Here is a 24,177-nt window from a genome sequence, read left to right on the forward strand (position 1 = left end):
GCTGCAGTGGTCACTTAACAGAACAAAAGACTATCTATGGAGCCTAATCAGCTCTGTCTTTAAACAGTGGAAGGGACAGGTCCCCACCCTCTCTCTTGATGCCCTCAATCAGCACAGGCTAAGTACAGTTCTACTGCCCTTTACTCATACAATAAGAACAACAACATTTCATCCCCTCCACCCCCCGCATTCAACTGATTTGTAACCCAACCCCAGCCAAAATCTATCACTTGGGCAACACAGCTTTGTTTGCTGGATACCTAGGTAGATTAGGTGTGAATGTAAATACAATCTGGTCCTGAAGCCTTTCCCCCCAGCCCCAGCTCATCACTAGCTGTCAGGGAGAGCTCATTTAGACTTCGCTTACAAATCATCATTTGAAATTATTAGGTTGGCCAACATCACTGAAATGAATGCACTGACATTGTCATAAAAAACAACAGCTGTATAAGGAAGCTAGTCTATGTTCATACTTTTCAAATCTATTATACTTTTTCAGATACATGTATTTTATCATACACTGTATATGCTTTTAAAGTGTGTATTAATGTTTCAATTTCAATTCAAATTTCCAAACAGTCACTAAATTGGCATGTAACTAGTTCACAAAACTGGGGGGGGGGGGAGGGTGTTGGGAAAATTCGGGGGGGGGGGGTAGGGAAATCACTGATTCCAGCCTTGTGCAAAAGATATATAAGGGGGTGGAACAGAACAAAGGGGGCGGCCATCATGAGAAATCCCCTAGCTACCACCTGAGCTGAAACAAGAACTGTTCCAAGGGAAAGGATTATGCCCAGACTAGGAAGGCGTCCAGTCTGTGATAGAAGCTTATTGAAACATCTGAGGGTGAGATTTTATCTGTATTCAGTTTTCTTACTGAATTAGGCTTAGACTTGCGTGTTTTATTTTATTTTGCTTGATAATTCACTTTGTTCTGTCTGTTGTTACTTGGAACCACTTAAATCCTACTTTTTGTATTTAATAAAATCACTTTTTGCTTATTAATTAACCCAGAGTATGTATTAATACCTAAGAGGGGTGTGGGGGGGGGGGGGGAACAGCTGTGCATCTCTATCAGTGTTATAGGGGGCGAACAATTTGAGTTTATCCTGTATAAGCTTTATACAGAGTAAAACGGATTTATTTGGGGTTTGGACCCCATTGGGAACTGGGCATCTGAGTGTTGGAGACAGGAACACTTCTTAAACTGTTTTCAGATAAGCCTGCAGCTTTAGGGGGAACGTGGTTCAGACCTGGGGTCTGGCACAGCCAGACAGGGCACTGAAGTCCCAAGCTGCCAGGGAAACCGGGCTCGGGGTAGACTCGGCACGTCAGGTGGCAGACCCAAAGGGGGTTTTTGTGATCCAACCCATCACACTCACATCCTCCTAGATGGAGTTAGTCTGATGGCTCTCTCATGGATTGATCATCAGTACGGGGATGGTCCCTGCTGGATTCCCATAGGAAGCTCAATTTTCCCACCCTGGGCACCCTTTTTTAGAATGTGATTCTGTCTATACCTACATTCTGCACATGTACATGGAAGTGTCAACCCTCTTTTCCTTATTGGTCTGTGTCCCCTAGAAACACAAAGGACCCCGAATTCTATAGGCACTTTAGGTTCTTTTTATTCACATTAGCATTGATGCATCACCTGTATCCTGTGGTAAAGACACATGTTGGAGACAGAGATGTGCTTTTATAGCATTTTTATAATTTAAAATTAATCTTCCAGCTATTACCACTTGGTACCGCTTTTCCCATAATCTTAGGGCATCGGGTTATTCCTTGGTCATTTATTTATGTTAGCATTTCTTATCTCCAAGGCCTAAAATAGCTAAGATAAAATCTTGCAGGCCTCAGCCTACAGGTTCTTGCATTTAAGTTTCTTACTTGTATCTAATACATGATTCCCTCTAAATACTGATCAATCCTATACTTCTATAATCCTACAAATTAACTCTATTTAATGAATATATATAATATGACATGTTGATTAATCATAGCATGACACAATAAATGGATAATAAACTAAAATCATTGGCTGCACTGGGCTTCAGGGAGGTGCCTGTCTCTACTTAAACTCCATGACTGGGAACTCTTCTCCTGGAGTCATGTGGGGTACGTGCCTACATCAGTTCTTCTGAAGAATGCATTAGGCGCCTGCCTCATTCCACACAAAATGGCCGGAGGAGGAGTCCGTCTTATAACTTTTAACCCAGTGGTTTGAGCACTCAGCTGGGCTGATGTAGGGCTCCCTCAACCTCAGCTAGTGAAGCTGTTCCACTTCTGATAAATAAATAATCATTGGGCCATAGAAAAATGATTCTGTAGCCCAATGATAGGGCACCCACCTCGGAGGTGGGAAACCAAATCCGGTCCTGCCGCTCCAGGGACTCTAAACCTAAATCTGGGATTAATGCACCTAAGGAGATGGAGTTGATGACAGTGCTATAAACAGGACATTTGAATCAGGATCTCCATATCAGAGTGTCCCATGAGCTCTTTACATGCTGCACAAGATGTATTTAGTTATAACATAATCCTTATTATGCGCACTCTGTTTATTTTTTTTCCTCTCGTTTTGTCTTCATCAAGTTACAGTGAAAATGAAATCATCGTCTCTCCACCATGGCTCCACAGCAAGTGTCTCTCTGCCTGGTTTCATTTTCTTCATTAATTTACCAATTCACAACTTGGTGTCAGGTAGGCAATACCGCTCATTCATCGTTTTTGTCCCTCCCCCCTCCCCCATTGTTACTTATATTATTAATTTGCTTTTTCTATTGCTTAGCTGTTAAGGCGCATATAGGGACAAAATTATACAGTAACACTACAAGTATCAGAAAAAAAGCATCATTTTAGCCTACTTAATTCTACCACTTGATCAAAGGCTAGAAGAATTCATGTGCCAGATGCCATCCCATTTCCCTTTATGGTTTTCTGATGTTCACCGAAATCACCAGCCTTTTCCTGAGGGATGCCAGGAACATTCCCTGATTGTTTGTTTGTTTGTTTGTTTGTTTGTTTAAATTCATCAGCTGCAGCAAAATTATTACCAAAATTAAAACCAAAGCACACAATTCAAAAAACCAAGAGATTATTGTGCTGCTTCATACCCATACAACATCATCACACAACCTTAAGACACTAACAGGGTTAAAAAAAATAAAAGAACTCAATAAGTTCATGGAGGACATATCCATCAATGGCTACTAGCCAGAGGCTGGGAGTGGGCGGCAAGGCATGAATCACTTGATGATTACCTGTTCTGTTCATTCTCTCTGGGGCACCTGTCATTGGCCACTGTTGGAAGACAGGACACTGGGCTAGAAGGACCATTGGTCTGACCCAGTATGGCCATTGTTATGTTATGTTCTTATGTTAAGTCTGCCCCCTTCAGTTTTTCACCTCTTGGATGACTTAAAAGAATGACCAGCTTTTCTTTAACCTGTACTGCATATTTTCCCTGCAAGTAGAGCAACTGCAAAGACAGAATCAAAATCATTCCAGCACAGAACAATTGGAATTACAGCGATGAGAGTACCAAGGTTCCCCAATGGAACAATGAAATTCCATCAGAAGGAAATATTTGCTAAACCAGTCTCTCAGAGCTTCTCTTTGCCCATTTGGAAAATGAGGACAGTAACTTACCTAGCTGACAATTCATTCATGCTCCTCTGGAGTACAGATACCATAGCCTGGGGGGGAAATCTAAGTAGATGGACACCTGCCTCCTCCACATCATCTGCTGCTGTCTCATAAGTGCAGCTACCAACTAAGTTGAGGAATATCTGCAGTGCGTTCACCACCTGTTCCCGAGGGCCAGCTGAGTTTGCTGAGTCTGCTCGGTGCTGTCAAGTGACTGCAAACCACACTTGTCTCACATTGCAGAGTCAAAAACAAACTAACAGCATTTTAATATTTTGGTGTGGAAGCTTGAAACCCAGTGGTATAAGCTTTGGGTGGATCTTCCTTCCTATTTTTTTCTCTATCTCTGCAGAAAAGGCATTTTACAACTGGGTGAGATTTTTAAGGACAAGTCATTGTGGGGAGATGAAACTAGGAAACCTCTTGAGAAAATAAGCACGAATCAGCAGCAGGCCCTAAAGAGCTATGGCCAGTTCCAAGTTGACTATGTACAGTAGAAGCTCAGAGTTGTGAACCCCTGGGGAACGGAGGTTGTTCGTAACTCTGAACAAAACGTTATGGTGGTTCTTTCAAAAGTTTACAGCTGAACTTTGACTTAACACAGCTTTGAAACTTTACTATGCAGAAGAAAAATGCTGCTTTTAACCATCTTAATTTAAATGAAACAAATACAGAAGCAGTTTCCGTACCTTGTCAGATCTTTTTGTAAATTTTCCCTTTATTTTTTGTAGGAGTTTATGTTTAACATAGCACTGTACTGTATTTGCTGCCCGTTTTTTTTTTGGTCTTGTCTCTCCTGCCTGATTGCGTACTTCTGGTTCCAAATGGGGTGTGTGGTTGACCGGTCAGTTCATAACTCTGGTGTTCGTAACTCTGAGGTTCTACTGTATGTAGATTTCAGAAAGGATTGAAAATTCCGCTTGAATCAGGAACCAAGTGCCTTCATAATAATATGAGGCCAGCTCTGATCAAATGTAACCATTTATATTTTTTATCGATCGCCATAAGAATGGCCATAATGGGTCAAATCAAAGGTCCATCTAGCCCAGTATCCTGTCTTCCAACAGCGGCCAATGCCAAATGCCCCAGAGGGAATGAAGAGAACAGGCAATCACCAAGTGATCCATCCCCTGCCTCCCACTCCCAGCCTCTGGCAAACAGAGGCTAGGGACACCATCCCAGCCTATCTTGGCTAATACATCCATCAATGGCTATCCTCCATGAATTTATCTAGTTCCTTTTTGAACCCTGTTATAGTCTTGGCCTCCACAAATCCTCTGGCAAAGAGTTCCACAGGTTGACTGTGCGTTGTGTGAAGAAATGCTTCCTTTTGTTTATTTTAAACCTGCTGCCTATTAACTTCATTTGATGACCCCTAGTTCTTGTGTTATGAGGCGTAAAGAACACTTCCTTATTTACTTTCTCCACTCTAGTCATGATTTTATAGACCTCTTTCATATCCCCCCCTTGGTTGTCCCTTTTCCAAGCTGAAAAGTCCCAGTCTTATTAATCTCTTCTCATATGGAAACTGTTCCATACCCCTAATCATTTTTGTTGCCTTTTTCTGTACTTTTCCAATTCCAATATATCTTTTTTGAGATGGGGCGACCACATCTGCACGCAGTATTCAAGATGTGGGCATGCCATGAATTTATATAGAGGCAATATGATATTCTCAATGTGTTAAAGTTTATTTTCCTTGTGTCATGATATGTTTCACAGCCCAGTTCACAGTCATCGGACCGGATCAACCTGTTACTGCTATTGTGGGTGAGGACATTGTATTACCCTGTCACTTGTCTCCCCCGATGAGTGCTGAGAACATGGAGGTGAGATGGTCCCGGTCCGATTACTCTTCCTTTGTGCATCGCTATCGTGATGGAAAGGATCAGACTGAATATCAGCTGCCAGAATATTCAGGAAGGACAGAGTTTCTGAAAGACGGCATCAGAAATGGAAGTGTCGCCTTGAGGTTACATAATATCAGACCCACGGATGAGGGACGATACACGTGCTATTTTGAGTCAACTTCCTTTTATAAAGATGCCCTATTGGAACTGAAGGTGGCAGGTCAGTAGCTTGTACTTGTATTTCCTTTGGCAATAGCATTTGATTGTTCTTTTTTCTCATTTGCAGCTCAGTACTAAATAAGCTGGAAGCTTTTGGCATTTGTGTTTCTAAATTTAAGGTGTTTTTTCTACTCTTTTTGGCTGACCTAAGAGAGGAAGAGGGACATCCTCCTGGGTGGCTAGCCATGAGATAGTTGCTATATCTTGAGAACTCAGAGACAGCAAAGGAGCCAGCATGAGCCTCACACCACAAGGCCCAGTTCCTTCAAAGACTTCTGGTCAATCAGCATTGTTTTAGCCTTTCACTTATTCAGCCAGACCCAGTTTTCTCTCAGTGTCCTAAATGCTGTTGGAAACTGAGACAGCAGAGAGACAACCGAATAATCATTAACTGAAAAGGAGATGTGCAGGCAGATTTAAAAAGCAAAGTAATGGTGCACCTCTTAATCAAAATATCTCATATCACAGTCATACCACTGCTTTTACGTGCACACTGAGGGCCTGATCTAAAGCCCATAGAAATCAACTGGAGGTTTTCCAATGTCTTTGAAGCCAGGTGTAATATCTTCAGTAGACTTGAGTCAGGTGAGGTGAAAAGAGTTTAATTGTCTAGGTCAGTGGTTCTCAACCAGGGCCCCAGGACTCCCTGGGTGGCCGCAAACAGATTTCAGGGGGGCCGCCAAACAGGGCCGGGATTAGATTTGCTGGGGCCCAGGGCAGAAAGTGGAAGCCCCACTGCATGGGGCTGAAGCGCAGGGCTGAAGCTAAAGCCTGAGCAACTGAGCTTCGTGTGGCCCCATGTGGAGTGGGACCCCAGGTAATTGCCCTGCTTGCTACCCCCTAACGCTGGCCCTGGCTTTTATATGCAGAAAAACAGTAGGTGTGGCAGAGGTGGGCCTTTTTTATAGCATGTTGGGGCGGGGCTTAGAGAGTAAAAGGTTGAGAACCCCCGGCATAGGTTGCTTTCATTAGGCAGGAAGAAAATGACTGAACTACACTATAGGAACCAGGTTACCCATGAGAAGCAGCAGAGATGAGCCATGGTCCCTGATCATAAAGGCCACTGATAGATCTATTGAAATCTGCAGGACACCTTCCTGAATACGTCATTAAAAGATATTCAGCTGCAGATTCCAACACTTCTTCCATCACCTGTCTCACGCTCAGCTGCTACAGACCTCGGGAAATTGTGAAATCGCGATGTGACGGTAGATGTCTCCTCAGTACTTTCTCAGCAATTTACCCTCTAAAATGGATATGAAAATAGGAACTGATGGATAAGATTGTGAATATCCTAAAACTCCTGTTATGAAGAGAGGTCTAATTTCTTTGTGGAAGAGGGACTGGCATCAGAGACGACGCGTGGGGGGTGGGGCATGTGGGGTCGCTGCTTGGCTTGTACTGAGCATGCTTACATAGACTGAGCATGCTTAGTGACACTGCTGAAGCCGGCTGCCCTCACTATGCCCTCCCCTTATTGGCAGGCACAGGTCGTCTCTGCCTGGCACCCTACTCTTTCGAAAGAGTGGCCATCAGTAAGTGGCCTAATGGCTCCCATTACGTTGGCACTGTCCAAGAGCAAGTGTTTGTACGCTGCTCTCTCAACACGTCCCGAGTATCTGTCAGCAACAGTGGATGAAACTAAGGGTCTGTCTGCATTGCAGCCAGGGGCGTGAATAGTAGCTCATGTAGATATGCCCACGGTAACCGTCCTGTAGCTAGCGCGCAAAAACTAGAAGTGAGAACACCAGGGCCCAGGCTTCAGAGCAGCTTTCACCACCCTGGGAACATACCCGCTGGAGCAGCTGGCAGTGGAGCCCATGTTGTGGCATCCTCGCTTTTACTTTTAGCGAGCCAGCTAGAGCACCGTTAGTGCTGATCCATCTACCTGAGCTGCCATGCACACCCAGAACTTCAGTGCAGAGATGGCGGCGGCTGTCTTCTCCTGTTCTAATGCTGTCCCCCTAAGCCAGACAGGTGCCTTTTTATGACTAACTTGACTTATGCACTTTATGCCATGTGGCACAGAGGGCCTTCACCGCTGCCTTGCATCTTTGTTGGTTTCTTGCTTCAATCTTAGCTTCTTCCCAAGTCACTTTGATGGCTTTCGATTCTGCTTCTGTTGTGCATTGCCATGCATTTGTTGTGCTGAAGGTTTAAATACTTACTCCTTATGCTGAATAATGATATAAGTTCTAATGTTAAAGAGACAAGTTGGGCCAGGTAATATCTCTTACTGGATCAACTTCTGTTGGGGAGAGAGCCAAGCTTTCTAGTTTACACAGAGCTCTTCTTCAGATCTGGGAACCTAACTCAGAATGTTCCATCTTGTATTTACGTGTGACACTCGGGGTTAGTTTCCCAGACTTGAAGAAGAGCTCTGTGTAAGCTCAAAAGCTTGTCTCTCTCCACAATGGAAGTTGGTACAATAAAAGTATTACCTTGCCCGCCTTGTCTCTCTAATATCCTGCGACCGACATGGCTACAACACCATGGCAGAATATAAAATTTGAAACTATTTTATTCCACTCTCCTTCAGCTCTAGGTGCTGCTCCTCTCATCTCTGTTGAGGGTTATCAGGATGGAGGGATCCGAGTGGTGTGCCGATCGGCCGGGTGGTACCCAGAGCCTGAGGTTTTCTGGAGAGGTCTCACTGGACAACATGTACCGTTGCTGTCTGAAAGAAAATTCCAAGGGGCTAATGGCCTGTTTGAAACAGAAACTTCTATAATTATAACAGAAACCTCAAACCAGAACATCTCCTGTTCCATTAGGAGCACTCTCCTCAAACAAGAAAAGGAATCAAGAATTTATGTAGCAGGTCAGTTACCGTCCAAGCTGCAATGTGACCATCAACACTCACGCACTCGCAATTGGGTAACAATGTTAAAATATGTTTATATACCAATGAAAACTACCTTAGAAACAGCCACTAAGTATTATCATGTATGCAAATGAATAGTGATTGAATGGTACATAAATAATCAAACAGAGGATGTTGTGAAGGCCAAGACAGTAACAAGGTTCAAAAAAGAACTCGATAAGTTCATGGAGGATGGTCCATCAATGATAGGCCAGGAAGGACAGGGATGGTGTCCCTAGCCTCTGTTTGCCAGAAGCTGGGAATGGGCGACAAGGGATGGATCATTTGATGATCACCTGTTCTGTTCATTCCCTCTGGGGCACCTGGCATTGGCCACTGTCAGAAGACAGGATACTGGGCTAGATGGACCTTTGGTCTGACCCAGTGTGGCTGTTCTTATGTTCTTATTGTGCCTAATTCCTTCCCAAGCTATTGTCTCCCCACAGCTGAACAATAGCAGATTTCACGGCCTCAAAGGTTTGCTGCCCATTGGAGGAGAGATCACCCAGACTCTGCCTTGGTGATATTTTTAGTGCAGCATGTTTTATTTATACTACATACCTCAGTCCTTGAAGTGAGATGGTCACAAACAGCATGCAGGTGAAACCCTCTGTCAGAAATTTCAGCTCAGACACCACTGTCTTGTTCCCTGGGAGCAGTTCTGCTCCAATAATTCACTCTCCTTAGAGAGATTAAGGCAGAGGGCGAACTCTCTGGCTCTTTGCCACAGCTCCCCGCCGAAGAACCTACAGCACAAAGCTAATGCCTGAAGGAACGAAATGGACACCATGTAGAATTAAGCACCTGGGTTTATTACGCATGGCGCTGGCGGAGTGTCACTTTGCTTATCAGGCTCAGAGACACTGCCAAACAATTGATTACAATGGATTATATAGGTTTTTCATGGGCGGAGGGAAGTGACGGGGTGGGTGGTCCCGAGCCCCTGGATAGGTCTAGCAGCAAGACAAGATGAGCACAGTAGTCAATAGTCTAAATATTACATAATATCTCTGCCCATGGTTTCAGGTTAACAGATTTGGGGTCCATAGGAATGAAGTAGCCATTCTGATTGTCCAACAGGTACATACCTGGGGGTTAAAGCAAAAAGATATTGTCTTTCATGTTGCTCATTTGTGTTTCTAAAGGCACACACTGGTATCTGGGAGGGAGAAGGGAGGAGGTCATATCTCATACTGACATGCTTGAACCTCTTCCATAAACTCAAGGTTGGCGTGTGGGGAGAGCATGGCAACCTCCTCTTGCAGAGGAATGGATACAGATTCAGAAACAGGGCCTGTTTCATTCCTTTGATCTGTTTGCAGCTTCAGCTAAGAGTGCCAATTACTGCTCCCCATCTGGCGTTTTGATGACCATGCCTATTTTAGTAAAAGGCAAGGTTGTCTCTTGTTTGTTCTGCTTCTCTTAGCTAATATTGTTCACTATTTGCTGGGCCTCTCGGCCTCTTGACCAAACTCTGGACTTTGGGCTTGTAAAAAGAGCTGACATAGCCTGTCATAACTATAAAGGGAAGGGTGACAGCTCTCCTGTGTACAGTGCTATGGAATCCCTCCTAGCCAGAGACTCCAAATCCTTTTACCTGTAAAGGGTTAAGAAGCTCGGGTAACCTGGCTGACACCTGACCCCAAGGACCAATAAGGGGACAAGATACTTTCAAATCTTGGGGGGGGAAAGGCTTTTGTGTGTGTCCTTTGTTTAAGGGGTTGTTCGCTCTTGGGACTGAGAGGGACCAGACATCAATCCAGGTTCTCCCCATCTTTCTAAACAAGTCTCTCTTATTTCAAAATTGTAAGTAAAAGCCAGGCAAGGCGTCTTAGATTTACTTTGTTTTCTCAACTTGTAAATGTACCTTTTACTAAAGTGCTTATCTTGTTTGCTATACTTTGAACCTAAGACAAAGGGGATTCCTCTGAGCTCTTTAAGTTTGATTACCCTGTAAAGTTATTTTCCATACTGATTTTGCAGAGATAATTTTTACCTTTTGCTTTAATTAAAAGCCTTCTTTTTAAGAACCTGATTGATTTCTCCTTGTTTTAAGATCCAAAGGGGGTTTGGATCTGTATTCACCAGGAGTTGGTGAAAGGAAGGAGGGGGGAAGGGTCAATTTCTCCTTGTTTAAGATCCAAGGAGTTTGGATCTGTATTCACCAGGGAATTGGTGAAAGGTTTCTCAAGGCTTCCCAGGGAGGGAATTCTTAAGATGGTGGCAGCGGACCAGAGCTAAGCTGGTAGATAAGCTTAGAAGTTTTCATGCAGGCCCCTACATTTGTACCCTAAAGTTCAAAGTGGGGATACAGCCTTGACATAGCCTGTATCAGGTTTTTACATAAATAGCACATGGATTTTGATCCTTCAATGACATTAAAGCATGTCTTGAAAGACTGAACAGGGCTCTCAATCCAAGGGGAAGAATTTGTAAGACTATGTTAATGGTGCATTCAGGTGATTACTGCTATAGCAGATAGCTTAGCTCCCTTCTGTGCTTCATAACAAACAAATTTCCATCCGGGTTTGATCAATGCAAACAGCCTACACAGAATGTGTGGTGTGGATTCACTAAGAGTGGGTATGTGTCTGGAAGGTGCGGGACACTGACACACAGTGATTATGGCAGGTAGAGCGGCATTTCCAGTCTGTACAAGGAGCAGTAGGTAAGGCAGACTGGCTTTTTGCTTCATGGCAAAATGGAGGATGTGGAATGGTGTGGTTTCCCATCTCTGTGTACAAAATAAAACCAGTTTAACTGGTCAGAATAAATGTTCATTGCCAATTTAAACCTTCTAAGGGAATTGAATCATTCATGAACTGTCCTGATTTCTAGGAATGTATTTGTTATTCTTAACTATTTGCTGGATAGTTTGGGTGAAACTGACTGGCAGCCCTCAATCCACAGTTACGGTCCCTTATGTATTATGATGATGATGTTGCTGTCTATTTCCTACACCTGTTCTCCAGCATCTAAAGTTACATTTTAAAAAACACCACTCTAACATTTATGGTTCTGAATTAAACCTTCAAAATGTGATTTCAGTGTAATCAATGCATTGGTGCCAGCCTGTGTCTGAAGAGAGCCTGAAACAATAGCTCCGAGAGGTGTGAACTGCCCCTGTTTATTTCAGTGGGACAGCCCTGCTGAAGTCTAATAAGCATACTTTGATGAGCAGATTTCTCTAGAACAGGGATCCTTTCCAGTGTACCTTCAAACGAACAAATAAAACTAAAGAAATCTCTCCACCAGAATCTTTTAAAAGTAATGTTAAGGTTGTAAAGTTCTTTATCTGCTGATGAAAAGTGCTATATTAGAGCAAGGTTAATTATTATTATCCCTCAGTATAACATCATGGGGATTTTTTTTTTAAACAAAAATCCTTCACATCATACAAAAATCTTTAAGCAAAGAAAGGGGAAAACTTTAATTTGTCCCCATGAGTGTCCAGTAAATCATGACCATGAACCAACTCCTTAGGTTTTGTAGGAAGGAGTTTTGTTAAACCCTCCGCAGAATTCCTGTCATTTAGATGCTTAAATGCCCTAATTCTCCTTTCACTTAAGAGTGCTGTCTTCCGGAGGTCGACAACAATCATGATATAGTGAACTCCTAACGTATTCTTGAGCTGCTCATTCACACCCTTAGGGATTCCTCCAAGTGCTCCAGTAATCACTGGGATTGATTTTATTCTAGTTTTCCATAGTCATTCATGGCAAATTATGAAGAACTCTATGTTCTCGTATTTCTTTTTTTTTTATAGTTCTGTTGGCCGGTATGTCGTCTTTGTCTTCTTTTCTACAACAGCTATATCAAATCTATTTCCCTGCACGGTTTGGTCTGTGACAATTGCAAGATCCCATTAAATCTTATACCTCTTCATTTTCTAGAACATTTTCAACTTGGTGATCATAACACTGCATGGTTCATTTGAATATATATTTGCCACAGAGGCTCCAATGCAGATGCTTGGCAACCTCATTGTGTCTATTCATATATTCTCTCCCAGCCAGGATCCTGCAGGTCCTCGACACATGCTCCACCATCTCTTTTTTTTTTTTTTTCTGAACACATTCTGCATCCTGGGGAGCAGTTCTGTTTAGTCTATTATGTTTCAAATGTAATTAGGCCTTAAGGACTACTCTTGAGCTCCCATAATGCGGCTGTCTCTCTTTTGAAGATAACCATCTACAAGCCATTAATTTGTTAATCTTCTATCCCTAATGGGTCTGATCTCTCTCCAGGCATTGCTTTCTGTGTACATATTTTGGGTCTTTCTCTGGTGATTTGCTTTCTCCTTTCTCTTATGCTTTCTTGGACTGGGATACATGTTCAGCCATCACCTGTTGTTGTGACCAGATGGGCTTTTACTCTAGCTGACTCCTTATATATTTTGATGTTGTATTCTTCATTGGCCATTACTTCCTTCACACACACACAGAGACTTTTCCTCCATCACATCGTTGGATGTAAATCCTCTCCGTATCTTGATTAACATTCATTACTCTATGTATTACTAGGAGTTTTTTTTCTTGTTTCCCAATTTTTTCTTCTCTGATTCCAGTTGATCACTCCAGCCGTGTGCCATACTTACAGTATCTCCCATACATTGATGGCTCAGACCAACTTCTTTGTTGTCTTTAGAGTAGTTTTTATTTGTGTGTAATATTGTTTCCTCACGTCTTCTGTGATTTCCTTATGTTGTACCTCTGACAGTTCCCTGATCCTGAGATATTTGTAGGGGCCAGGGTGAGCGAGATCCTGGATAGTGCCTTTGTTGACTTGTACGCCATCAGACTGGACTAGTTTCCCCTTCTTTACAGCTGCCGATACACATTTAGCTGATCCAAACCATAGCTTTATGTCTTCACTAAACTGTTCTAAGCATCTCATCAATCTCTGTATCTCCCTTTGTGACTGTCCATACACTTTCAGATCATTCCTGTGTAGCAGATAGTTAATTGCTGGTGGCACTTTCCTGATATGACAACTTCAATTTGTCTCCTGGAGCGTCCTTGTGAGTTGCAGCACTGCTACTGCAAACAGCTTTGATGCTGTGGAATCCTCTTGAAAGATTTGGACCTCATCAATGAGATTCCCTTCCAGACAGAGTCGAGGGTCCCAGTTAACCATTCATTGCTGTAGAAAGAATATGATTGTGGGAGGAACCTTGCACATTGTCAGTATCTCAGTGATCCACTAATGTGGGATTCTGTCATATGCTTTTTGGTAGACTAGTGTAGCCCATAAGAGCTGGTTTGCCTCCATTATATTCCGCTGTAATGCAAATAAACCTACAGGCCTGGATCCTGTAAGTCAGTAGCTTAGGCTTGGTCTACACTTACCCCCCAATTGGAACTAAGGTACGCAACTTCAGCTACGTGAATAACGTAGCTGAAGTTCGAAGTACCTTAGTTTGAACTTACCTCGGTCCACATGCGGCAGGCAGGCTCCCCCATCGACGCCGCGGTTCCCCCGTCGACGCCGCGGTACTCCTCTCGTCTAGCTGGAGTACCGCAGTCGACGGCGATCACTTCCTGGTTCGACTTATCGCGTCCAGACAAGACGCGATAAGTCGAACCCAGAACTTCGATTCCCAGCCGCCGAACTAGCGGCTGGGTGTAGACATACCCTTAAGCAAGTTAGCATAAGTACAGTCAAATATAGTAGGCCTGAGATCTTTGGCATAGCTAAATGGCCAGTTACCCATAGATTCTGGGGAACTAGGAATAGCTCCCTCAATAGCAGGAGTTAAAATCTAATAGTAAACAGCAGCTGCAGGAACAAGGAAGTGATCACTGCAAACTCACCTGAGTAGGAAGTGATGGGTGAGACTATTAGCTGCAATATGAGAGAAATGGCAATATGTATGAATATGCTGACCTACAGGATAAATGCACCCCGATATTATGAGGGTGAGGAAATTAGATTTGGGCATGGAAGGCTGAGCATTAGCATGAATAATCATGATGGTTCTCCGGCCCTTTAATAGGGCTAACCACCATGTGCAGGCTGTTAGCTTTCCACCATTGGACCTTTCAGCTCTATAGTTATCTACTATCAACCTTGGGCATTGAGGAACCTGGACCATCGGACTCATTCAGCATGCCAGAGACGGGGCTGGTCCTTTGTCGCTTACCACCAGGTCCTCAAGGAACGGTGTGGGTAGGCAAATCTAAGAGCTCATGCAAAGAATGATACCACAGATATCCCCAATGCCATGTTATTGATAATTATTTATGTGGCTTGGAACTTTTCTGGCTTTCTTATTGATTTTAATAAAAATCTCTAAGGCTTTGCTTTGCCCACAGTGTGTGAGTCCTCACCCTACAACTCGAGGACCCCTACAAGATATTGAATTTGTTAGTTTGAGTTCAGTGTAGCCGGATTCTGGGACAAGAACCCTCTTACCCTCAGTCTATTAATCAGATCAATTGGCAACCAATACAAGTATTATTAACAATTAAAAAGATTAGGCAACACTAATCATACCTTTCTAGCTTTTTCTTCTTTCTGTTTTGCATCCTTTGTGACCCTTCTGTTCAACATCAGGTGGTTTTGCATCCCTTTCATGTTTACTGTGCAGTTTTCTTGCTCGGGATGCAGTATTCCACTGCAAATTAGCACTATCCAAATCTTCTTTGTCAGAAGTGCCATTATACAAGTTTCCACACAGTTGGTAAACACATGATCAGCCTGTAACTCTGAGGAGCACTGCTTCTTTCTTTCTTTTCTCTCTGTCACCATACATCTTGGGCATCTGTTCTTCAAACATTTGTTAATTTTTTCCAGTAGGCAGTCATAGAGAGTGGTTTGTCATTTCATCCACAATCCATGCAACCCATTTAATCCTCATGCTTTCTAATTTTTCATTCCTCTCAGTGTCTCATCTATTTCTTTCTTTGATATTTCTGTATATTCCTCAATCGTGTTTTTTTCTCACATTTCCCAACTGTTTATGTTACACTGTTATAATTCTCTTATGTTGTTAGTAGTAGTAATTTGAGTACATTACCATTTAAGAACTCTAAAGTTCTGGGGAAAAAATAGAAGCCAAGAAATTCATAGTTAAGATTAAATTACAAGAAACCTACATCTTTGGAAAAGTGGAAATTTGCAGGTAAGATAGTAAAAAAATTTTAACTCTGATTTTTATATAAAGGTAGTATAGACTCAAACCATTGATATGTGTCTGGATTCTTCACTTTAGCAAAGTTTTCTGTGTGGGTAATTTTTATCTTATGGGTTGTTTGTCAAAAACTGTTCCCTTCAACTATAATTAATTATTATATGTGATACCACAGCATTGAACAATATCTCAGCAGTGAATCAAGCCAAGCCCACTTACTCACTGATACGGTATATCACTGTTAAAATGATCTCGGTTAGAACCATTTTTAAGTCAGTTTCTGATCACTTTCATAGTGTAAACAGGGCCATCCCTGATTCCTCGTCTCACCCAAATTCTGCTGTAGATGTATATGTTTGTAATAAAAACCATTTGACCTTTGTCCTTGCTTCCAAAGTAATGCCAGTTCAATTTTTTTTTTCAGAACTTTTTTTCCCGACGAAATCTCCCTGGATCGCCATTCTGTGCATGATCCTGGTTATTCAGGTTTTTTTTATTGGCCTCTTAATTTATCTCTTGAAAACAAAAGGTAATACATTAAATAAGGAAGTAAACTATAAAGAGATGTTCTCTTAATAAATAAATAAAAATATGTTTTAATGTTATACAGTGATGGTGATGACTCCATAGTTAAGGTTGTTACTTTATTTTCAAATTATTGCAAAGTCTGTTTTTGTTCCCCTCTCTAAAATCCCAAAACAGTGATATCAGCACAAAAAAATTATAGCCCTAGAGCTGTGGGTGATTATTGTTCTGCAAAATTGGAAGTGATTTGAACAAAGGGTTCCCAATTTACAGCATCCTAAATATGGGAATGTTCATCCAAGCTCCATTTTTTTTTCCTTTTACCTTTTCTTAAGAACAAAATAAAGGAGAAACTTAAAACTTAGTGTATTGGACTTTGCAGCTGAGATCTAGTGTGCAGAACCAAAATACAGTTGTATAAAGTGGAAATATGCAACACCGATAAGGCCCAAATTGTCACATGTCATCACTGATTTGAATTGCCTCTGTTTTTCTGTAATGAATCCAAGGCTATGTCTTGACTTCAGAATTAGCCCTGGCTTTCACTCAGCTGTTGCTCCTAGCCCCATCTTCCATTCACACACACAACCCTCTGGCCTGAGTTCAGTGGTCCTTTCCACCCAGGCTAGCTCACACAGCTGGGGCTGTGCTTTCACTCAGGCTGGTAATACAGTGAGGGCTCAGGCTAAATCACTAGAATTCTGATGGTCCTCCAGTTCCTTCCCATAATTCCCCCGGGTGCCCAGAAGGGGACAGACAGGTTCTCCCAAAAATCACGGGAAAAGAATCGTAGAATGGCTCAGCTTAGCATAGCCAAAGAACCCTGGGATATGTCCCCAGAAGCCCTAGTATCGCACAATGGTGAATGCAATGGTAGTGAAGACCCAGTAACTTTCTGAGTATGTGTTTGCAGAGCGGCCACAGACCTGGGCTAGGCTAACGTAGATGCTCAGACCCAAGTGCCAATCATTCAAGTTAACTCTGCAATGAAGACACACCCTGAGACTCCTGGAGCCTGGTTTTAAGATCTGAGGAATCCCAATTCCAGCTGGAGTCAAAGGTTACTGTAGATGCTGAGCTCTTCTGAAAATCAGGCACAGGGTGTGTCATGCTGGGCATGTTAAAACTCAGGAACCCAAACGATGACCATTTTCACTGTGCACCGGTTTTGTGGGTCCTGGAGCCAAGAGATCTGGGACCCCATTCTGGGTCTGCCCCACCTTTTGCACATGCCTGTTTGCATTCAGAGCAGAGTCACTTTATCTTGCATGTAGTGGACGCACAGGCACCTTGTTTGGCCACTCTGCCAGCGTACCCCAGTGCAGTCCCTGGGGGAGGTTTGAAGAGCCATGGGTAAATTTTGACCATAAAGGGCATAGTCTTTTTACTGTGTATCCCTGGGGAAAAGAAATGTAATAATAATAGTGTTTTTATTTCTGCTTATTTTTTAGAGAAGAAGGCTGCAGAACGTAGTAAGTGTTATTCCCTCTCCTTTCACAATCTTTTGCACACAGCTGTATTGGGGGGGGGGGCAGGGGTTGGTTGCTTGTTTTGGGGGTTTTTTTTATTTCATTTGGTTTTTAATTTAATTTTCAAAAGGTGTTGCAGGGTGGGTTAATATTAAACATGTGGAATTTCACTTTGAAAGGAAACTTTACAAAAAAAAAAAAAAGTTGTGTGAGACTAAAACCAGGAAGGTTGAATAGAAATGACCCATCAGCCTTAATCTTGGTACTGACAATTTAATGTAATAAAGGCATGAGATTTAACATATACAATGAAGAGAAAATCTAAGGGCCTGATTCAGGAAAGTTTTATGCAAGTATTTAAGTGTCTCCCTATTTAAGTCAGCCCTTAAGCACATGCTTAACTTTAGGCATGTGTTGTTGTTTTTTTGTCCCATTGAAGGCAATTGGCACGTAAGTGCATGTCAAAATTTTGCACATGCCTAAACCTTTACTTTCTAGTAAGGACATCAGACACTGAAGATGGAAAGTTTATATTTCTATAAATCAAAGATAAAATAAATGCTTAAAGCATGTTATCAAAATATTAATATTAGTAACTTTATTTCCTGTTGTTATTTCAAATCTTTGGAAATAATGATAATGGGTTCAGACCTTCTCCAAGTGGGTTGGATACAAAGCCAGGGTCTTTCCCTTCTCTCTCGTGAGATTTGGAATTGGGTCCATAGGTAACAATTGAGGATTTGTCATGGACATCAGTGAGTGAAGCATTAGACCTTTAATAAAAGGGGTTGTTTTGTTTTGTTTTTTTTGTTTTAAAGATAACTTTAGTGTATCTCCAGGTTAAGTATGATGATAATGTAGAAATAAATATTAGTTATTGGAAATTTCTGTAAACTCGCTATTAAATATGTAGCCTTTGAAAGAGAATTGCTCATGTACTGTATACGTATTTCTGACATTATTTCATGGTAACTTTTTACTAGAACTTATCACTAGAGATGTTTGGAAGATGTGCTGGACATTTTGCTCTTTGAAAATTAGTTTTCCCCCCAAAAGTCAAAATATTAAAAAAAAAAAATGGAACCAAAAAGTTCTAAAAAATGAAAAATATCATTTCAAATGGACATTTAGGCACAAAGTAAGATTTTGTTTGTTTAAATGGGAAAATTATCTGAAAACTGATATTTTAATTTGAAATGAAACACAAATTGTCTCATTTCTAAATGTTGATTTACATTTATTTTTTTGAAATTTCCCCACAGAAAAAGAGGTTTCCCTCCTCCCCCCCCCATAAGAATCATCATTTTTCCTCTAAAAATTATCATTTCAATTAAATATTTTTTGCAGGAAAAGTTTTCAAACACATTTTTGACCAGATTTACTTATAACTGTTTCCCCCTTTCCACTCCCCACATTTAATTCTGTATAATATTGCTGCCTGCTAATTCAGTGTTCGTTCAGAGGAGTTCTCATTTCTTTTTATTGATTGCAGGGTGGAGAGACTGCCTTACAGAAGCAGGTAATAAATGTTCATATTTTATCAAAGCCCAAATCCCATCCCCCAAGGGTTCCTAACATTCTGTTTGCTTTTTTGACTGCCGCTGCACACTGAGCAGAAGTTTTCAGAGGAGGGTTGACCATTTTGGTTGGACGTATTACTGGAGATTTCATCACATGACATAATCTTTAATTTAAGATGAAAATTTAATTCCTGGAGACTCCAGGAAAATCCTGGAGGGTTAGCAACCCTATGTCCGAGAACTATCCACAGTGACTACAAGATCTCTTTCTTGAGTAGCAACAGCTAATTTAGACCCCAACCTTTTGTTGGGATTACGTTTTCCTGTGTGCAGTACTTTGCGTCTATCAGCATTGAATTTCATCAGCCATTTTGTTGCAGGCAGTTTCCTTTCTCAGAAATCCCTTGGTCTGCCACACCAGCAAGCTGCGTGCCCAGGGAGTTTTGGCCCAGAATCACAAGCCCAGACTGAGGCACCTAACTCCCAGATCCACAAAACCCCTGCCTGAATGGAGATGTCAGAACTCAGGGACTTTCTCTGCAAAAATATAGGCACCAAGGGCCTACGTTTCTGCCTCTGGGCAGGCACATCGCTGTCTCCCACTAGGCACCCAGGTGCCTATCTCCCACCTAAGTCCCTGTGCGAGCCAGGAGCCAGGGACAACAGGCTATCTAGCCTATCTAGTGGCTCAGAGGCCACCTAGCTCTGTGTAGAACAGCTGAGGGAAAAGGCACCTTGTAGCTTTCAGCCAGTGCTTAGGGTACTCACCCAGGATGTGGAAAACCTCCAGTTCAAGTCTCTCTCCACCTGTGAGGAGAAAGGGACTTTAAAAGGGGGCTGGGACGGGGACACAAGCCAGGGGCTTCTGTTAGACCTCCTCCCCCCGGCCCAGGGCAGGCGGAGGGTCCAGGGCTCCCCACAGTGGCTCAAGCTCCATGGGGAGTTCTTATCACGGCCCAGCTCAGGTGGTATGGGGGAGGGACTTTGGGGGAAGAGGAGGGGCAGAGGGTGGGGGCCACGGAAGCAGGTGGGGCCACAGGGAGGACAGGAGGAGGGGGGAGAGCAGAGGAGGAGCAGAGAGTGGGGGCCATAGAGAGGGGCGGGACTTTAGGTGAAGAGAAGGAGCAGGGAGTGGGGGCCACAGAGAGGGGTGGGGCCACAAAGAGGGGTGGGGCTACAGGGACAAGAGGAGGAACAAGGTGCAAGGCCTCGGGGGGGGGAAGAGGTGGAGCAGGGGGCAAGGCCATGGAGCGGGGTGGGGCCACACGGGGAAGAGGAGGGGCAAGGGTGGGGCCACAGAAAGGGGCGGGGCCTGATCTCCCCCCCTCTACCAAGGTTCCGGCACTGTTGGCCAGAGCGCTTACCTGAGAGATGGGAGATCCCTGTTTTAATCCCTTCTCTTGAGCAGGCAGAGTTAGGGGTCGCCTATAGCCCAGGTGAGCACCCTAATCACTGGACTAAAGGTTATAAGGGAATGTGCATTTTTCCTCACTCCCACTGTTTTGTGTAGAACTAGTCAGCCTCTGAGCACATTTACCAGCTCAGGCCCTCCAGGCACGACAGGCATTCAGGTGCCTATATTCCCCAGGTTCATGGATCACAAGCAGAGACAGGCACCTCCATGCTGTCCAGACTTAGGCATTATCTCCATGAACGGGACGGGGCTTAGCACACACCCTTCCCACCAGTTAGTTTAGGCAGCTCCCTGTCTAGCATGCCGGCTTTTGTGAATCCCCTCCTTAAAGTGCATCTACCCTGCACAGTATTCTTGTGGCCATGCATAGAGAGCATACGCTATACGCCCCCCTAGCATGGGTATAAATAGCAGTTGTAGATGGTGAGGCTCGGCTTAGGGAAGTGAAAACACCCATGCACCCTGTGCGTATGTACCCTACATGGCTGTCTACATGCCCAAGCAAAACCTTCCCCAGAATGTGCCACTGCCTCCCCACTGCCAGAGCCTTTCACCTCTGTAGGTCGCTGTTGGAGCCTTTCCCTGCCACAAGCAGTGGGGAAAGGCTCTGGTGGGGAGGCAGTGGGAAAAGTCTCCAACAGCTGTCCACTGCCAGAGCCTTTCCCCGTTGCCCCCACCTGGCCAGAGCCTTTCACTAAAACATGTAGCTACACACCACAGTGTCGATACAGCCTGCTTTTCACTGCAGCGTGTGGGTACACGGACCCTGCACCCTACTGCCAGTGGTGTGCAATGTTGATGTAGCTTTAGGGGCCTCTCTCTCCCCATTCACATAGGAAGCCTAGGTGCCTCACTCAGGATTTGGGGTTCCCATTGTTTTCACGGTGATTTCCTAGGTGCCTAAAAGTTCGGTGTTGTAAAGCTGTGTCCCCCTTAGTGGAATGGGGGCTCTGGTCTCTCTGCTTCCTCTCAGTGTCACTCTCACAACTGCGTCTCTGGCTTTCTCCCTGTAATACACACACACACACACACACACACACTGCAAACCCAGACTCCTAGCCCCTGCATCTGCAACAAAGGAAACCCCTCAGACCATGAAACTTAGCCCTGTCCTGCATTTATGGCCTTCCTTGTTTCCAGATGTTTTTACTATGTAAAGGGGCTTGATTGCGCCTCCCATGGATGGTAACAGAGTGAGCTCAGCACACCCCCTGGCTTTAAGGAGGTCTTTGGTTCTTTTTTCTTCTTAATTCAAGACTGTATACACACCCATTTCAGCATAATCATACTGTTCTTTCCACTGTTCTTACCTGAGGGGATCCAGCAATGATCCCTGATCTCAGCTTCAGAGAAAGCAGAAGCGTGAACAGTGGCAGATCTCTCCTGGTTGGAAAATGGAAGGGAAAAAAAAGTTTTGCAAAAAATATTTTTAAAATGCTTTCCTTTTGAAGTGTTTAACATTTTTCTTTTTTTAGGATTTAATGAGGAATTTTTTTTTTAACGTTTTTTATTTAAAAATGGTCAAAATTGATTTTTTTTTTTAATTTATCCCAAAATTGTTTTTTGGCAAATGAAAAGTTTGGATAACATTTGTGATCATTTTAAAATATTAATTAAAATCTGTTCATCATCCAGCCGTCCTTCCTCCCTCAGATATACAATCAAGAGAAAGGAGATAAATTGATTCACTCTCCAGCTAGGGCAGATTCTGTCACTGATATGATCAAAGCCTCCCCCAGGGCTGAGCTCTGTCTCTAACACTCTGATTCGCTTACTCTCTCCAGAGACGGTGATCCTGGATCCAGACTCCGCAAATCCCTACCTCATCTTGTCGAAGGATCGGAAAAGAGTCAGACTGGAAGGCACAGATGAGAAGCTGCTCGCCAATCATGAGGGATTTTGTTATTCTCCCTGTGTGCTGGCCTCTGAGGGATTCACCTCTGGGAGACATTATTGGGGGGTGGAAGTTGGCAGCAAAGGAGGCTGGGCTGTGGGGGTGGCCAGAGAGTCTGTGAGGAGGAAGGAAGGAGTAGTGATCCTTAATCCTGAGGAGGGGATCTGGGCTGTAGAGCGACAGTGGTGGGGTGAGTTCTGGGCTCTCACTAGTCCTACGACACTCCTTTCCCTAAGTAGGAAACCTGAGAAGATTCGGGTTTCTCTGGACTATGAAGAGGGGCTGGTGGAATTTTTCGATGCTGATAATGTGAAACCGTTCTATGCTTTCCGCTCGGCCTCTTTTGCTGGTGAGAAAATCTTCCCTTTCTTCCGGGTTGGGGGTGCAGGAGCCCACCTCAGAGTGTATCCATGAGAAAGGGTACTTTATTCCACTTGGACTCACTCAAACGTGTTCTCATCAACTTAGGATATCTCTCATCCAGTTTATAAAGATCACTTATAGCTCCTCTTTAACTTCATCCTAATTCCCTGTAAATAAAGTAGACAGGAGAAGAGCAGAAAATACATCCATTATTTCAGAATTTCTTTATTTATTATTTCAGCTTCAATTTTTGGGGGGTAGGGTGGGGTGAGAAAGGGTCCGCTTCCCCATTAGGGTTGCAGATGCCTTCTTGACAGTCTGACAAGAGCCTGAGGCCTAGTCTACACTGCAGAGTTAGGTTGATGCAAGGTAGCTGACATCGACCTGACTAGGGAACTAAAATAACTGCCCTGCCACAGTGATTTAATAACTCCACTTCCATGAGAGGTGTGGAGTGAAGGTCGATGTAGTTAGGTCGATGCAGTGTCAGTGGAGACATACTGAGTGTTACTAGCTTTCAGAAGCCGGCTTACTGTGCCCCCCAGTGACAGTACAATCAATACAAGCGCTCCCAGTGAGGACACGCACCGCTGACACAAGGAGCAAAGTGTAGACATACACAAGCCACGTAATTACTGCAGCAGCTATATGCCGACGTAAGTTAGGCCTACTTAATTTTGCAGTGTAGACCTGCCCTACGAGGAGTTGTGATCAGTTTCCTTCCATTGGATGTTATATTGATACATAAATCACAAGAATCATAAGTGCTATGATCGTGCTTTTCTGCGTTCACCATTTGATCAAGTTCCCACAGTCGTCCATTCTCTCTAATTCATAAAAGACCAATGCCCAAAAGCCTCAGCAGTGATGGGACCACATTATGTTGTGCACTGTTCAAACCCAGAAAAAACACCATCTTTCCTCTGAAAGGTTTACGGTAGAGCTGTTTAGAAAATGTTCCTCTCTGCTCTCCTCCCCCCCAAAAAACCTCAGATTAAAATGAAGAACAAATGTTTTGGTTGAATGTTCCATAGACATTTTTGACTTTTCATCCAAAACTTGAAACACACAAAAACTGAAAATTTTCAACCACAAATTTTTCAGTTTTCAACCAAAAGTTTGCTCCGGTGGCCTCTATCTGTTTTTCCTTCTCTGTGCCTTCTTTAAGGACCACGGGTGGAATGGCCCATCTCATTATTTCGTCTGCCAGCTAGGGCTAATATCCAACACACCGATTCTGGTCATAGGGGATGAGTATAATAGGCCAGGGGAGGCTA

At 43.3% G+C, this 24,177-nt stretch overlaps 1 protein-coding gene across 1 annotated transcript in view; it reads left to right on the forward strand.

The window, feature by feature from the left end:
- The window catches only part of LOC135887975 (butyrophilin subfamily 1 member A1-like), a 37,912-nt gene extending 14,879 nt beyond the window's left edge, over window positions 1-23,033 (forward strand). Inside the window, exons 3-9 of the mRNA XM_065415782.1 lie at window positions 2,599-2,706; window positions 5,374-5,721; window positions 8,260-8,541; window positions 16,140-16,244; window positions 17,692-17,712; window positions 19,202-19,228; window positions 22,428-23,033. Coding sequence (XP_065271854.1) covers window positions 2,610-2,706; window positions 5,374-5,721; window positions 8,260-8,541; window positions 16,140-16,244; window positions 17,692-17,712; window positions 19,202-19,228; window positions 22,428-22,951 — 1,404 coding nt within the window. The 5' untranslated portion in view covers window positions 2,599-2,609 and the 3' untranslated portion in view covers window positions 22,952-23,033. The remainder of the gene's footprint in view (window positions 1-2,598; window positions 2,707-5,373; window positions 5,722-8,259; window positions 8,542-16,139; window positions 16,245-17,691; window positions 17,713-19,201; window positions 19,229-22,427) is intronic.
- The last annotated feature ends 1,144 nt before the right edge of the window (window positions 23,034-24,177 follow it).

This window comes from Emys orbicularis, chromosome 13 (assembly GCF_028017835.1).
Source record: "Emys orbicularis isolate rEmyOrb1 chromosome 13, rEmyOrb1.hap1, whole genome shotgun sequence".
NCBI classification, from domain to species: domain Eukaryota; kingdom Metazoa; phylum Chordata; order Testudines; family Emydidae; genus Emys; species Emys orbicularis.